Consider the following 17995-nt stretch of genomic DNA (forward strand, 5'->3'; position numbering starts at 1 on the left):
ATATATAATATAAATATACGTATATATTTGTATATATATATATATGTATAAATTTGCTAGAACGTGCGTATAATATGAATTAAATGTTTATACTGAATTTAAAAGGGATAATGTGCGTACAAGAGAATATTTAAACGGTAAATAAATATAATTAAAATAGAAAAAATTAAATGAAAACAAAATAAAAAGCATAAAAATGAGAAATTATCCTTTGCATACAAATGTGTTATGACGAAAAAAGCAATTAACGAACAACTCGCTGGTACATTTGAGTGTTTATTTATTTTTTGTTTATAAGTTTTTTATTTGTATAAATGTCCGTGAATTTTGTTCATTCGTTCGTGTATTCATTTGTTCGTGTATTCATTTGATCGTTTGTTCATGTTCTTATGTTCATTTGTTCGTGTATTCATTTAATCGTTTGTTCATGTTCTTATGTTCATTTGTTCGTGTATTCATTTGATCGTTTGTTCATGTTCTTATGTTCATTTGTTCGTATGTTCGTTTGTTCGTTTGTTCGTTTGTATGTTTGCTTATTTATTTTTCCTTCTTTGTTTCACTACAAATGTTGAGTCTTTTCTATAGTAAATGTAACGTACATCCATCAATAAAAAATATAGCTGCTTGTATACAGAAATAATTGCAGGTCATAATGTAATTAAGGAATACACTAAAGAAAACAAACTTCAGTAAAATTCTTTCAAACCAGATAATTCTTTTTTTTCTTTATATATATATATATACATCATATAAATAAAGGGTGTATTTCTCAGTATTCTTAAAATATTAGCAGTATTTCCATTTATTTAACAACTAAAAAACAAAAAAAATTTCATTTAAAAAATATTAAGAGCAAGTAAAAAAAAAAAATAGACTCACTTAAAATAATATAGGTCTCCATTAACATAAAATTATAAGATAAAATACTGTTGTTAAGCAGTAGAATTAAATGCACTTCATCAAATAAGAAATATGGTTTAATAATATTTTTATTTTGGAAACGTTTGAAGGAATAAAATATAGCTTCTTTTTTCTTTTCTTTTTCTTTTCTTTTTTTTTTTCTTTTTTTTTTTTTTTAATGCGCCTTTTTTATAAGAAATTAAATTTTTGTTTGCCTTCGATTCGTTTTACATAAGGTGCTATTCTATGTACACTTAATACTTTTTAATTTAAGGAGAGTTTAAAAAAAACAGTAAAATTAAAAACTTAAGTGTAGAAAACAATTATGCAAATTAGGTACTTCTTCACGTATAATATAGTACATTTCTGCATAACCTAGCCAATATAAAAGAAAAAAAAAATTTTTATTAAGTTGAACTGAATTGGACTGAATTGTACTGAATTGGATTGAATTGGATTGAATTGGATTGAATTGGATTGAATTGGATTGAATTGGATTGAATTGGATTGAATTGGATTGAATTGGATTGAATTGGACTAAAATAAATTGAAATAAATTGAATTAGCTTAAATTTGATTGATTTATATTAAATTAAATTAAGTTGAATTATATTGCATTAAAATGAAGTAAATTGAATTAAATTGAAGTTAATTGAATTAAATTGAAGTAAATTGAAGTAAATTGAAGTAAATTGAAGTAAATTGAATTAAATTGAATTAAATTGAAGTAAATTGAAGTAAATTTGAATTGTATTGTATTGTACACCTTAACTGCCTTATTTGGGCAGTTCTAATTAATTGAATGCTCATAAAAATATATATACGTCCATATATATGTAAAAATTTATAAATATATATAAGTTAATTAAGATTAAAAACTTGCCTAACTAATTTTAGTTACGCCTTTAGGTTATCCATACTAGCTAATCTTTTTTAAATTAGCATATATATATATATATATATATATACATACTTGCATATCTACTTGCAAATATAAAAACATACATGTAAACATACAAACATACATACATAGATATATGTATTTATATGTATATACATATATACATATGTATATGCATAGTACATAAATGCTGCCAGGAATTTTCGAAGCCTAAAGATTACTGTTTACAAAAAAAAAAAAAAAAAAGTCAGCCGTACGTATAATTAAACAATGAACGATGATAATGTAAAAAAAAAAAAGGAGAGAAATATGCCATAAAATGACTACATAGTGAAATAACCTTTTGAAAAATGAAATAAATATATATTATTGAATCATGCACTTGAACATTTGCAAATTTATATATACATATATATACATATATATATATATATATATATATATGTACGAATGTTTCATATACATATACTTAAGTTTTTGCATATGTATGTACTTGCGTATGTACGAGTAGCTACCTATATGAATAGACTCACATGCGTGCATTGCTTTTTTTTTTCCCAAAAATTAGAAAGAATTTGCTGGAAGAGATATATATCAATTGATCAAGAATGCAAAAGATAAAATAAAAATCGACTACAAGTTTTGGTGCACCCAACCTGTTCCCAAAATAAATGAAGAGTTTAACGAATCCGTAAAAACATGAAAACTACAAGAACATTTTTGCAAATGAAAATGTTGCCATATATATGAACGTGCATATGTACGTGCATATGTACGTGGGTGTGCACGTGGGAGTGTACGTGAGTATATATTTGTGCGCATGTATGTGGGTATGTATTTGCTCGTGTGCATGGTTATACATATGTGAAAGAATGTATTTATGTTTCACATGCACAGGATAGGAAACCAGCGGACATATTTTTGATGCGCGACTTTTTCAGGTTAATGAGCCATTCGTAAATAGTAAGGTGGAAGATGTTCGAAAAGTAAGATATAATTTTTTTTCTGCAAAAATTTCAGCACTTGTAAATATGTACCCATAACAATAACATTGTATATGTGTGTGTATGTGTAAGGGTATTCATATGGGCATGCACATGGGTACGTATATTGGTGCGCTAATATATATTTGTGCATGTGCTTGTATATATATGTGTACATTCATTTCCCTTTATTTGTGTACCCCCATGCACATACATGCTCGAATGGTTCCCCCCTTATTTTTAACATGTGTACTTGTAGGAAGAGTACAAGTTACCTACGGGGTACTCATGGTATGTGTGTGATGTAAAGAATGAAAAAGACCGTAGTGATATTTATACATTATTAACTGATAATTATGTAGAAGATGATGATAATGTGTTTAGATTTAATTATTCTTCTGAATTTTTATTATGGGCTTTAACATCGCCTAACTATTTAAAAACTTGGCATATAGGAGTAAAATATGATGGCACAAATAAATTAATAGGTTTTATAAGTGCAATTCCAACAGATATATGTATTAACTCAAAAATTGTAAAAATGGCTGAAGTGAATTTTTTATGTGTTCATAAAAGTTTAAGGTCGAAAAGATTAGCACCAGTTTTAATTAAAGAAATAACAAGAAGAATTAATTTAGAAAATATTTGGCAAGCTATTTATACGGCAGGTGTTTATTTACCTAAGCCTATAAGTGATGCTAGATATTATCATAGATCAATAAATGTAAAAAAATTAATTGAAATAGGTTTTTCTTCTTTAAATCCTAGATTAACTATGAGTAGAGCTATCAAATTATATAGGGTAGATGATATATTAAATTTAAAGAATATGAGATTAATGAAAAAAAAAGATGTTGAAGGATTACAGAAACTGTTAAGTAGTTATTTAGAACAGTTTAATATATATGCAGTATTTACCAAAGAAGAAGTTGCTCATTGGTTTTTACCAATTGATAAGGTTATATATACATATGTTAATGAGGAAGGTGGAGAAATTAAAGATGTTATATCCTTTTATTCATTACCATCACAAGTGTTGGGAAATGAAAAATATAATATATTAAATGCTGCTTACTCTTTTTACAATATTAGTACTACAACTACATTTAAAAATTTAATGCAAGATGCAATCGTTTTAGCAAAAAAAAATAATTTTGATGTTTTTAATGCACTAGAAGTTATGCATAATAAATCTGTATTTGAGGACTTGAAATTTGGAGAAGGGGATGGTACTTTAAAATATTATCTCTACAACTGGAAATGTGCGGCTTTTAGTCCCTCCAACGTTGGCATTGTTCTGCTGTGAAAAGGGGCGGCAATAAAATAGTGCAAAGGGATTGTATCTTGTATATATATATATATATTGTCTTATAGGACGTTACACGTGAAACATATTTATACCTATAAGAGATTTCATAAGTGAAAATTTTATAAACAAAAAATAAAAAATTCAATAAGTGCAAATTCCTACCGTAGTTGTTAGTTGTTCTCATGGAAGGGCAAGCAGAATGGACAAGTCTGTGCTACCCTGCTTGAGAAATGTGCAAATACCCGGACCCATGCGTGTATGTGTTTTAATATGTATATATATATATATATATATATGTTTGTATATATACGTGCGTACAATTGTGTACATTCGTACGCATGTATATGGATACAATAATGGGGGGATACCCATGTTCATTTGTTTGCAATATAATATCACAAGTTATTAAATATTATTTTTTTCTTAAAATTTTGAGGACTAATAAAACTTTTTTAGAAGTTTTGAATAACACCATAAAATTTTATAACAAACGAAGTTTGAAAGGTGACAGGGGAAAAGAGAAAAAAAGAAAAGGAGATAAAACAAAACAAAGAGAAAAAAAATTAAAAATTAAAAATAATGAATAAAAAATGCTTAATAAAAAATGCTAAAAAAAAATTGCTAAAAAAAAATGCAAAAAAAAAATGAAAAAAAAAAATACAAACTAAAAATTAAAAATCAAGAAATAAAAGTTAAAAATTAAAAATCAAGAAATAAAAGTTAAAAATTAAAAATTACGAATTAAAAATTTCTCTTTTCACAGTTTTAATTTCTCCCTCTGGCGTAATTTTTATAGAAATTTAAAAGCTCGTCGCTGGTCTGAGGTTTAATTTTTTTCAAAACCTTCACAAAATGCCCTTTTCTTAAACCGACAATATTATTACTATTATGATTATTATTTTTGATTGAAAAAAAATCTTCTTTCATGTGCTTTTCATTTTTATATTTTTTCAAGGTTTCTCTTAGTGCGCATATAGATGCCTCTCTACATATATTTACAATTTCCGCTCCACTATATTTCTTTGTTTTTTTAGCCAGAAAATGGCACAGTTGCAAGAAATTACTATCGTTCGCACATACATTATTTATTTTACCTGTTCTTTTTGCATTATTATTTCGGCTCCTTTCTTTTTTGTTCTGCTCATCTCGTGCATTTTGGTTTACTACCCCTTCCGAATTATACCCCAAACGGTAAGAGTATTTTCTTTCTTGACGTTTGAGCTGACTCATACTGTCCTCAAATTCTTTGTAGATTAGCTTTTCTTCAGCTTCTTCCTGTCTAGTAGGAATAAGATTGTAAGTATTAGTATTACATTCAAAATAATGTTTTTCATTGCTCATATTGTAATTGCTATTTCTTATTTTTTCCAAATTTTTTGACACACCGTGAGAGTTTAGTTGACCCCTGTTAATGTTTTCTGCTTGTTTTATAGCCTTCTGATTGGTAACAGTAGAGGCATGTATTTTTTCTTCAATTTTGTCGTTTTTTTCTTTTGCTTCTTCTGTTTCCTCTACTTCCTCTGCCGCTAACGTTACGCCCTCCTGACCCTGACCGATGATATTGTTAATTTTGTAAAATTTTAGAGTCTTTTTTAAGATGGACAACCTGGAGGTGTAATTAGGCAAAGGCACGTAAATAATTCTGTCGAATCTTCCTGGCCTTAACAGTGCAGGATCAATAAAATCGGGCCTATTGGTAGCTGCTAAAATGATGACATCGACTCGATTGGATATACCATCAATTTCGTTTAATAACTGACAAAGAACTCTATTAGAAACAAAATTCTGATTTACATTTCTACTTACTGCAATGGAATCAATTTCATCAAAAAAAATTACACAAGGATTATTTTCCCTAGCTTTTTTAAATATATTTCTAATTGCTTTTTCAGATTCTCCTACATATTTAGAAAATATTTCTGGACCTTTAACACTTATAAAATTCATATTTATTTCACTAGCTACTGCTTTAGCAAATAGAGTTTTTGAACATCCAGGGGGTCCATATAATAATATGCCCTTAGGACTTTGTATATTATATTTTTCATATATATTTTTATATTTTTTTGGGTATATTAAGCACTCTTTAATACATCTCTTCACAAATTTATAACCTCCAATATCTTTTATTCTAGTTTTGGGAATATCCACATATAATTCCTTCATCCCTGAAGGTTTTACATACTTTAAACCTTTCACTAAATGTCTATATTTTAATAAAAAGCTCGGTTCTTTAGTCCATTTAGTAGATTTGGGCTTAAGGGGTGTTTCATAATTTATCTTGTCACAGATTCCTTCTTTCTTTGCAAATCCCCCATTAGGAGGTTCTTTTGATTCCACCTTTGCAGTTTCACCCATACCTTTTTGGTCCATCTTTGGGGCTTCATCTCGACCCCTTTCACCCACTTTTGTACCCTTAGATCCACTTTCCCTTTTTTCCATTATGCTTTCCTCTTTATCGGTGTTGCGCATTGGCTGAGTGTCCTGTGCCCTAACTGGAGACCACTTTACACACTTACTGAATATTTTACGAGAAATAACTTTGTTTTGCTTCAAATTTATGTACATGGAAATATTTATCAAGGCATTAATATCTGAGCAGGTGAAAGACTGACACATATCTGCTAAAAGTTTAATTTTTTTTGCACTAATATCATGATTAATTTTAGCTAACCTTTTTTTAAAAATGGATATTCTATCTTTTAAATTGGGTATATTTATTTCCATGTCTTTATCAAATCTTCCACTTCTTCTTAAGGCTAAATCGATTTTATTAATATAATTCGTTGCTCCTATTAAAATAGTATATGCGTATTTTTTAATACCATCTATATTGTTAAGTAGTGTAGATGTATATAAATTAATATTTGTTTCTTCTCTTTTTTCACATAAAATTTCTATTTCATCAATAAAAATAATAGAGCATTTTTTTTCTTCCATATATCTTTTATAACACCTTAAAAATAATTCATTAATTTTTATTCCGCTATTATTAGTATCAATTAAATCAGTGCTTTTCAATATTTCCATTTCTGGCAATATTATATCATCATTAAAAGTCATATCTAGCATTTTTTTTTTCTCATTTTCATATTTTTGTACATCCTTCTGGTTCGGTATACCATGTTTTAAATTTCCCATATAATCCATTTTCTTTTTTAATTTTGCACCATTCAGTTTATTTCTTAGTAATGATAATTCTTCTTTAATTGCTAATGCAATAAATGTCTTTCCACATCCTGGGGGTCCATGTAATAATATTCCTCTGTTAAAATCGATGTTATATTCGTCATAAATATTTTTATATATTAAAGGCAATAGTATGTAATAATATATATCCTCTTTAATTTTGCTATATCCTCCTATTTTGTTTAACCCCATCTTCTTTTTTAGGCAATTCGTCTCCCTTTTGCTCTTCTTCATATTTTTACACTCGTTGGAATGCGCTCCGTTGTTACTATACCTAGATGACCGTCCATCGGGTTGCAAGTCGAGCTTCCCATTGACATTCTCACTACCTTCGTTCGTATTTTTATTGTTCCCTTTTTTGACACCAGATTTACTAGCATCATTCCTATTTATTTCGGCAATGCTCAGTGTGTTACTTTCCACACCTCCTTCCTCATATGGTAGTATAACAATTTTTGTATTTTCACTTACGAAGGGTACATAAAAATTATGATCTAACGAAATTTTGTTTAGGGAATTTTTTTTTTTTTTTTTTTTTCATTATGAACCGTCAGTTGTTCAACGGATAAGTATGTATGTACCCCTAATATCGATATTTTAAGAAAATTATGTGTAAATAAGCAAGTATTTAATAAAGAGAGATTTATATATTTTTCCATATTTTTATTTTTTATATTCATCCAAAAGGTTTGTAACATGGTAGAATTTTCAGAATAATAAAATTCTTTTAAATATTCATATGACTCATTAAACATTTCCCTTACGTTTAATTTAATTTCTTTAATAGGTGTATATAACCCTACTTTTTTTATATCTACATTAAGATTAACAGGTTTTCCATTTTTATTACTCCCTTTTTTAATTATATTAGGATGATCATAATATAAACTTTTTAACACATATCTATTCGTATATATACCATTATGTTCCAGTTTCCTCTTCATGTGTAGGTCGCCATAATTTTTAAAACAACAACAAACATATGAAGATTTTTCTTCATTCTGTTCGTTCCTACTATAGCATATTATTACAGCATTATCATCTTTGTTTAATTTACATACCTTTAGTAAATCATTAGAACAGTATACGTTAAAATTGCTAGCTATATTTACCTCTTCTTCTTCCTCATCGTATAGGTAAAAATTTATATGCATTGTAATTGCCCATAGGATAGTATACCATATTTTTGTGTTGCTCTTAGCCGGGTTCTCCTTGCCTTTTCGTTGTTCCTCCAGCAGTAAGAGCAGTCATGTAGAGGGGCAAAAGAGAAATCGTGAGTTCGGCGACAAAAATAAGCGGCCTCTTCCTGTGAAATCTGCATATATATATACTCTTATATACATATACATATACATATATATATACATATATATATATATATACATATACATATACATATATATATATATGTACATATGCCCATATATGCGCACACAATTTTTCAATTATCTGGTCATGACTTTGTTCAGCATATTTAAAGAATTACAAATATATACGAGAATTAATTAATTTATTTATTTTTGTTGACTCGTAACTCCAGTTATCTTTTTATAAGCGCGCAGTATTCATACACATACACATTCCTATGCGCATTACATGCTATATGTGTATAAATGCCCGTAGTACATTAAAATACACCAGTAAACACTACAATAACTGTAAATACTAGGATAACTAAGAAAACCTCAAAACAAATGTGGAAAAAAAATAAAGAAAGATAAGTAAATTTATATATATATATATATATATGTACGTATATATATATAAAGCAAATAAAATTTTAAATGTACCAATTAAAAATAATGCCAATTTGAAAGGAAAACGGAATATTCTCGTGTTCTTAAAACAATTTGCTTATGATACTAGTTTGAGGGGCTCCGCACGAGCTTACATAAGAACATGTATTGTACATACGTATATTATGCATACTTATATGCACGTATGTAAATTTACATACATGTTGCTTAGTTACGTACAATCTCATGGCACAAAATAAAATGAACGCGATTTACAAATACAATTTATCTATATATAAAATGTATAATAAATCGAATGTACACAAAAAACAGGCAAAAGTAGGAAAAAAATAAAATTATTTTGTAAATTTAAATTATTGTTTTGTAATATTTAAGAATAATGTTCTGCACTATCAAAAATAGTGCAAAACATTATAAATATATTATACGTAAATCCCCCTCGACCGCTTTACCATTTTAATTCCATGAATTTACTGAAAAAATATGTGCCATAGCTATGCACTACTGACAAGGATAAGAAGAAAAAATTTCTACGGTAATTTTATGAACAGTTCAGAAAGTGTTGACAAATGGGACTTAACATACTTGTAGAGTAAAATACAGACATATATTATATTAAAACTTGTATACTTATTTATATTAATACTTGTATATTTATTTATATTAATACATGTATATTTATTTATATGAATACGGGTATATTTATTTATATGAATACGGGTATATTTATTTATATGAATACGGGTATATTTATTTATATGAATACGGGTATATTTATTTATTTGAATACGGGTATATTTATTTATATGAATACGGGTATATTTATTTATATGAATACGGGTATATTTATTTATATTAATACGGGTATATTTATTTATATTAATACGGGTATATTTATTTATATTAATACGGGTATATTTATTTATATTAATACGGGTATATTTATTTATATTAATACTTGTATATTTATTTATATTAATACTTGTATATATATATATATATATGTACATGTTTATGCGCGCGTAGGCACAGAGCCACGACACGTAGCCGTTCGTGCATCCACACCCGCTACTGCAGCACGGATGGAGGAAGGTTCCTTTAAAGAATTGAACAAAATAAAGAGCGAAAGTGATAGCGGGGAATACAGCGATGATCAAACTAACATAGACGATGCTAAATGTTCTGTGTTTATAAAATCTACAATGATCCCCGAAAACACAGATACAGTCAGAGGTATAAATTTCGATGAAGAGGTTAATATGCACGAATTTATTAATCAGTACAAGTATATGGGTTTTCAAGCTACTAACTTGGGTATAGGTATTGATGAAATAAATAAAATGCTATATTTTAAATATACGAATAGGGAGGAAAATACAAGTAGTGAGAATATATATACATATAATAATAAAAAAGAATGTATGATTTGGTTGTCCTTTACATCTAATATGATTTCAAGTGGTTTACGTGAAATTTTTGTGTACCTAGCGAAAAATAATTTCATAGATGTTGTTGTTACAACTGCTGGAGGTATAGAAGAAGATATAATAAAATGTTTTTCCAAAACTTATATAGGGGACTTTAATTTAAATGGAAAGAAATTAAGAAAAAAAGGATGGAACAGAATAGGAAATTTAATTGTACCAAATGAAAATTATTGCAATTTTGAAGATTGGTTACAGCCTTTATTAAATAAAATGTTACATGAACAAAATGCAAAAAATGAAGAAATTTTTTTAAAAAAATTTGAAAAAAGAAAAAAAAAGGAAAAAGAGGATAGTAATAACGGATTTGTGTCTACTACAACATACAACACCAATGGATGGAAACCGGATAATGAAGAGGAAGAAGAGGACGAAGGGGAGAGTGATATGTTTTATTTAAGCCCATCTGAATTCATACGTATATTAGGTAAAGAAATAAATGATGAAAGCTCTCTAATATATTGGTGCTATAAAAATAAAATTCCAGTATTTTGCCCTGGTTTAACAGATGGTTCTTTAGGGGATAATTTATTTTTTCATAATTATGGGAAAAAAATAAAAAATAATTTAATTTTAGATATAGTAAAAGATATAAAAAAAATTAATTCTCTTGCATTAAACTGTAAGAAATCAGGAATTATAATTCTTGGTGGAGGATTACCAAAACATCATGTATGTAACGCAAATTTGATGAGAAATGGAGCTGATTTTGCTGTTTATGTTAATACAGCTAATGAGTATGATGGTAGTGATAGTGGAGCTAATACAACGGAAGCTTTATCATGGGGGAAAATTAAGTCAGCACAAGCAAGTAATCATATTAAGATTTTTGGAGACGCAACTATTCTATTCCCCCTAATGGTTCTAAATACATTTTACATGTACGATCAGACAAGAAAGCAGAAAGGGGAAAAAAGGGTGAAATGTGCATGAGACATCCTGAACGTTCAAAAATGTATAGGACAAAGGGGCTGAAGAAAATAATAGAAAAAAACAGCTAATAATAGGTGAAGAATGGAAAAGCGGTAAATTGCGGCATTATTCCGCAAATTTCTTTTTTTTTTTTCTTTTTTTTTTTTTTGAATTATGTGTTTATTTCTAATTTTTTATTATACACCTTTATGAAAAAAGAAAAAAAAAAATTTTGCTTTAACCATTGCTTCTTTTTTATTTATTATTTATGAAGATATTAACTACTTATTCGTAAAATACTCAGCTTTGTGATTTGTCGTGACCTGGTCCTCGAATTACTGCTTCGTGTATAAATGGAAAATTAGAGGTCACTTGAAAATTTTCTTAAAAAAAATATGAACGCGTAAGGCGAAACGCCGCAAGCACAAATGTGCGGATATATAAGTAAATATATTTACATACATAAATATATATATATATATATATATATATATATATATATACATATTACATACACGTATTATACGCCTCAGCACAGTTGTACACTTTTCTTTTTATGAGCAAATGGCACACGCACACGTGTAAGTGTTTATGCAAAAATACTTCTTTACGAGCAAAAGGAAGGATCGAAATAACAAATTTTTTTTTAATCAATTGGATATTGAAAAACAAATTTATTTAGTAAATTACCAAAAATAGATAGTCTTTAAACAAATATGTTTCATAAATAGGAATAATATTTGTTCGCGAATGTCAAAAAAAAAAAAAAAAAAAAAAAAAAAAATGAAACTCAAATGAAAATAGCTGTTCAGTGATATACATAAATGAGAAACACTTAAGGCATAAAAATGGTTGACATAATAACAGTGTAATAGCATAATGACGGAATTAAATAAACTTGACGTTTTTCAGATCGAAGAGGAAAATTTAAATATATCACTCCATACGTGCATATATATATGTGTATACATTTGCATATGTGTAAACATACTTGCTTACTGCACATAGACGAAACTTTAAAAACTTATGACATGAATATTAAAAAATTTTAAGGCGTTAATTATTTATTATGTATTATTTATTGCCTACTTCTGATTTGGTCCTTAATTTTGCCTTAATAAACCGTGTAGAAGTCTACACAATAACACATGCACATAATGGTGCATTTACACCCGTAAGCATAATGCTGCATTTATACCCATGATCACCTCTTCCCTTAAAAGCATTTCCTATGAACTATGGTTGGTCCTGATTCTTCATATTCCTCTTTTGTTATCCACATTTGCTGAAATGTTGAAAGAGAAGACAATATAGAGCCTCCAATCCACACAGAATATTTCCTTTCAGGAGGTGCAATAACCTTTATTCTCATCGATGACGGTGCTAAATTGGTCATTTCTTTAGTTAATCTTTCACCTATGTTATTATACATAGTTGTACCACCACTTAGTACTATATTATTATATAATTCTTTTCTTATATCTATATCACATTTCATTATACTTTGATAAGCTGTGATATGTAAACCTGGGCATTCTCTTCCAATTAATGTAGGATTAAATAATGCTTCTGGACAACGGAATCTTTCGCTACCTACTGTTATTAAATTTCCATCAGGTAGTTCATAAATCTCTTCAATTTGATCTGAATGTTCTTCGGACCTTTTTAATTCTTCTTCATAATCTAATGCAATATAACATAATTTTTCTTTTATATCACGAACTATTTCTCTTTCTGCTGTTGTTGTAAATGTGTGTCCTCTTTCTGTAAATAATTTCATCATATGATATGTCAAATCTCGTCCAGCCATATCAATCCTATTTATGGCATGGGGTAATACGTACCCCTCATAAATCGGTACTGTATGACTAACACCATCACCGCTATCCAGAACAATTCCTAAGGGGAAAAAAAAAAAAAAAAAAATTATTTAAAAACTGTTTGCGCAATTAGGGGAACAGGCATAACTGCCGCTATACGCATATATGCGCATAATAGGATGTGCACATAATAGGATGCGTAAATAATAGCATGTGCATGTATATATATATATATATATATATATATATATATACTTGAGCACTTTTGCCCCTTTCACCCTTTCGCTGTTTCCTCGTTTTACGGCTTTATTCCATTACCTGTTGTTCTTCCAGAAGCGTATATGGATAAGATAGCTTGTATACTAACATACATGGCTGGAACATCGAACGATTCAAACATAATTTGTGTCATTCTTTCTCTATTTGTTTTGGGGTTTAAAGGAGCTTCTGTTAATAAAACAGGATGTTCTTCAGGAGATACTCGTAATTCATTATAAAAAGTATGATGCCATATTTTTTCCATATCATCCCAATTGGTTACAATACCATGTTCTATTGGATATTTTAGAGTTAGTATCCCTCTTTTATTTTGTGCTTCATCTCCTACATAACATTCCTTTTGTTCCATTCCTACCATAATATTTGGCATTTTTGGTCGTCCAACAATTGAAGGGAACACACACTTAGGTGCATCATCCCCAGCTAGTCCAGATTTCACCATCCCGCTCCCATTATCTACTACTAAAGCTACAGCCTCCTCTGTCATCTGAGAATGAAAAGAAATGCATAAACATGTATATACGCATATATAGTTATACATGAGTATATGGATGTACATAAATACAGATATACGTATAATAACACATATACATTTAGCGTATATGGGAGTGCACTAAACTTCACGTGCATAAACATGTTGCACATGCATAGAGTTCCATAGCTCTGTTCAATGAACAATGGGCGAACATACATTTTTACATATAAACAATTGTGCGTACATATGTATTTATATGTACATTATGCCCTACAGGAACGCTCTACGTTTTTCTCATTTCAGACATACACAAATTACTACACAATGCTGATGAAGTTACTAACAAGCTGGAAAAAAAAAAAAATAAGTACGTTAGTTAACTATACCTTGCTTTTTTCCTTTAATTTATTATATAAAGGGATATATTCTTATCTTCTTAGATGATTAACTACTTAACTTCCTTTCTTATGTGCTTAATGAAAAATGCTTGTCTGTTGATGTATAATGAGGAAAATTTTAAATATATGTCATCCGTACAAATATGAGTACACGTATGTACATACGTACATGGGCACATGTATACGTAGGCACATACATAAGTGCATACATGCATATACCTGCAAAACAAATCCGCATTAATATCTTTATCTTTTTTTTTATTTTTTCACACTCAGCGAATTAATTTATTTTATTTTCCTTATTGTATTACCCCTATATTTTATTCTCTAATTAGTATTTATATTTTTTCCTCTAACTAAATCAAAATATTACAGTGAAACCCTAAAATACTTTTCTTTTTTTTCTTCGAAAAATAAAATTTAAAGAACGACGTCGGCTTATTTATATAATGTACATTTAATATACGTATCCGTGTACAAGCGTACGTACATACATGCGCACGTGTAAACTCCTTTACTATTCAACTCATGTAAATTTAAAAAATATCAACACTAATAAATTAAAAATATAACTATTAGGAATAATAGAACTTTCATTGAACCAAAAAAGAAAAAAAAAAATTAAAAATAATAGTCAGTATAGTATCGAAGCATTTGACCCCAAGTTTTCTCTTAAAATTGCGTTAAAGCTTATTATAAGCATTAATAAAAAAAAAAAATTAAATATAACGTAATATAATGCGGTGTAACATAATGTGGTATAAGGTAATATAGTGAAGCATAGTGTAACATATTATAACACAGTATAACACAGTTTAACACAGTTTAACACAGTATAACACAGTATAACATAGTATAACACAGTTTAACACAGTATAACACAGTATAACATAGTATAACATAGTATAACACAGTATAACACAGTATAACATAGTATAACATAGTATAACACAGTATAACACAGTATAACACAGTATTTACATAATAAAATCGTCGTGATTTTTTGTTTATATGCTCTACATCCTATATACGCGGAAATATTCTCATTGTATTTATGTTCGTATATGAATGTAAATATATGTTGTTATGCGTGTTGTACTTTTCTTCTTCCTTTTCTTTTTTTTACGTGGAAAAGTACTAATAAAAAAAAAGGATCTTTTTAATTTTGTTAAAATATTAAATGTATATATATAAAACAAGGAGAAAAATAGTGAATAATAATTAATGTAATAAAGAAATAAAAAGCGCCTGAAAAATAAAAAAGGAAATAGAGGGGAATAAGCTTATTTTTATGTGTATAAATAAATGGTAATGATTATGTATGCGTTTTATAGGTATGTATGCAAGTGTGTTTTGTACACATACGTGTACATATCAAAATAAATTATAAGAGCATTTCGTAAGATAAAAAAAAACTGCAGAAACTAGAAGCTTTATTTTTTGTATTTAAAAGAAAAAGAAAGGAGAATTTATCATTTCAACGAAGTTAGGCTTAAAAATATGTGTGTATGGAAGAAGCTATAGATTCTGTAATTTTTTTTTTTTTTTATAATTCATTTTTTTTTTAAAACATCTCTATACAATATTTGGTAAATTGGACATTGCTAAAAAATGCATAAGACACATTAGAAATACACTTGCTAAATAATTATACCATTTTGTAGTAAGTTAATACGCATCAAGATTAACAGGCAAATGGATGTGTACCTTAAATGCGTATATACATATGTATATATGCGTACATATGTAAATAAATATTTTTTTTTTTTTGTACATGTTTATTTTTTTCTCTGCACATATTTGTATTTTTAAAATATGTGTGTTTTAAAAAGATACACATTTTTTTTTTTTATGTGACAATGATGTAAAATTGGCGTGTAAAAAGATGTCAATGTATAAAGATTTATTTGCATGTTTATATAAATACAAAAATGTATATTTTTACTTTTTTCTTTTTTTTTTTTTTTTTGGTAAAATGCTTATAAAAATACCACATATATTACTGAGCCGTAATATTTACTCTACCCAATATTTTTCTACATAAGAACAATGTGTTAATTTTCCTTTTTATAATTTTTCATAACCCTACATAAATTTTTTTTTTTTTTTTTTCCGCTTCATTTGTTCTATTTTAATTGTTCCCTCTTAACTGTCATATATTCTATTTATATTTAAAATTTTGAGAATTCAAAAAATTATGTTTTCTGTTTTTTTAATTATTTATATAAAGTGCTTTTCTTCCAAAATGTATTAAAAAATGGTGTTTTATTTTTTTTTTTTTATTTTTTTTTATAACATGCTTGACTAGGAGAGCTTGCATAATTCGACAGAAATATATGAAATAAATTTTTTTGTCCAAAATTAAAGATTGGTTTTCTAAGAATTTAAAAGGGGAAAAAAATAATAGTATTTTTTATCTCTAGAAAATGTGTCAATTTTGAAAACATAAAATTTCTTAACTCTTTTAGCCCGTTTTTTAAGTACGCATTATCCATGCCCAAATGTAAATATATACATATATACATATAATATGCATATTTAAACCAATATTATTTAAAAGAAAAAAAAGCCATGTAAAAAAATCATAAAATACGTAGTAACTTCCTACCAAGAAGCTTATAATATTTAATGGATTGCTATTGAATGGAATATGGCACTGTACCATCTTTTTATTTTTATTTTGTTTTTATTTTTATTTTGTTTTTATTTTTATTTTGTTTTTATTTTTATTTTGTTTTTATTTTTATTTTGTTTTTATTTTTATTTTGTTTTTATTTTTATTTTTATTTTGTTTTTGTTTTGATTTTTAGTTTGTATCTTTATTTTATTTCATTTTTATTTTAGTTCATTTTTATTTTATTTCATTTTTATTTTATTTCATTTTTATTTTAGTTCATTTTTATTTTATTTCATTTTTATTTTAGTTCATTTTTATTTTAGTTCATTTTTATTTTAGTTCATTTTTATTTTAGTTCATTTTTATTTTTATTGTTTTTTTTTTTTTTTTCTAAACTCTTGTAATTGTGTACGAATTTGTTTTAAATTTTGTAGAATGAAATATAACAAATCGTAACTATAGTGTTCACTAAACTATTATTTCTTATAGTGAATGATAACATTCTTATTTGTATATGTGTATATATACGAATACACATAAATTTGCATGTATAATAAATATGTACTTATATAATTGATCCATGTTGGCTTAACTAAATTTATTTTTAAAAAACTCTAGCTTATTTAATATAATTCAAAAAAATAGATTACCGCTTTTTATTTCTTTTTGTTATTTACACTTATAACATATGTTCACACATAATAATTTGGCGAGTATAAATATATCCTATTTTTTATTCATAAATATACTTGTATGTGAACAAATGCGGGAATAAGATTAAAACGATTCAAGATAAGACGAAAATAAAAAAAAATAAATAAAAATAATAAAAAAGAGAAAGGTGCAAAGATTAAAAGAGAAAAGAAAGGAAGAGGAACGTAAATTTTTATGCTTATAATACAGTGCACTATAGAATAAAAGAAAATTTTTTTAAGTATTGTAATTAATATGTAGAAAGACACAAAATAATT

General features: G+C 27.1%; 4 protein-coding genes across 4 annotated transcripts; 2 read left to right on the forward strand and 2 right to left on the reverse strand.

Annotated features, from left to right (window-relative positions):
• Positions 1–2071: 2071 nt before the first annotated feature.
• MKS88_005090 (glycylpeptide N-tetradecanoyltransferase) lies at positions 2072–4090 on the forward strand (the record flags this gene model as incomplete). Its single annotated transcript, XM_067218320.1, has 4 exons — positions 2072–2086; positions 2370–2492; positions 2743–2787; positions 3044–4090. The coding sequence occupies 4 exons, from the start codon at positions 2072–2074 to the stop codon at positions 4088–4090; spliced, it is 1230 nt and encodes a 409-aa protein (XP_067071465.1).
• A 768-nt stretch (positions 4091–4858) lies between these two features.
• Positions 4859–8436, reverse strand: MKS88_005091 (AAA family ATPase; the record flags this gene model as incomplete). Its single annotated transcript, XM_067218321.1, has 2 exons — positions 4859–7748; positions 7979–8436. 2 exons carry the CDS (start codon positions 8434–8436, stop codon positions 4859–4861), a joined length of 3348 nt encoding a protein of 1115 aa, XP_067071466.1.
• A 1685-nt stretch (positions 8437–10121) lies between these two features.
• MKS88_005092 (deoxyhypusine synthase) lies at positions 10122–11456 on the forward strand (the record flags this gene model as incomplete). Its single annotated transcript, XM_067218322.1, has 1 exon — positions 10122–11456. The coding sequence occupies one exon, from the start codon at positions 10122–10124 to the stop codon at positions 11454–11456; it is 1335 nt and encodes a 444-aa protein (XP_067071467.1).
• Positions 11457–12651: 1195 nt separating this feature from the next.
• On the reverse strand, positions 12652–14021 carry MKS88_005093 (actin II; the record flags this gene model as incomplete). The annotated part of the gene is made up of 2 exons (XM_067218323.1): positions 12652–13334; positions 13574–14021. The coding sequence occupies 2 exons, from the start codon at positions 14019–14021 to the stop codon at positions 12652–12654; spliced, it is 1131 nt and encodes a 376-aa protein (XP_067071468.1).
• Positions 14022–17995: the final 3974 nt, after the last annotated feature.

The sequence above is a fragment of the Plasmodium brasilianum genome, chromosome 13 (assembly GCF_023973825.1).
Source record: "Plasmodium brasilianum strain Bolivian I chromosome 13, whole genome shotgun sequence".
NCBI classification, from domain to species: domain Eukaryota; phylum Apicomplexa; class Aconoidasida; order Haemosporida; family Plasmodiidae; genus Plasmodium; species Plasmodium brasilianum.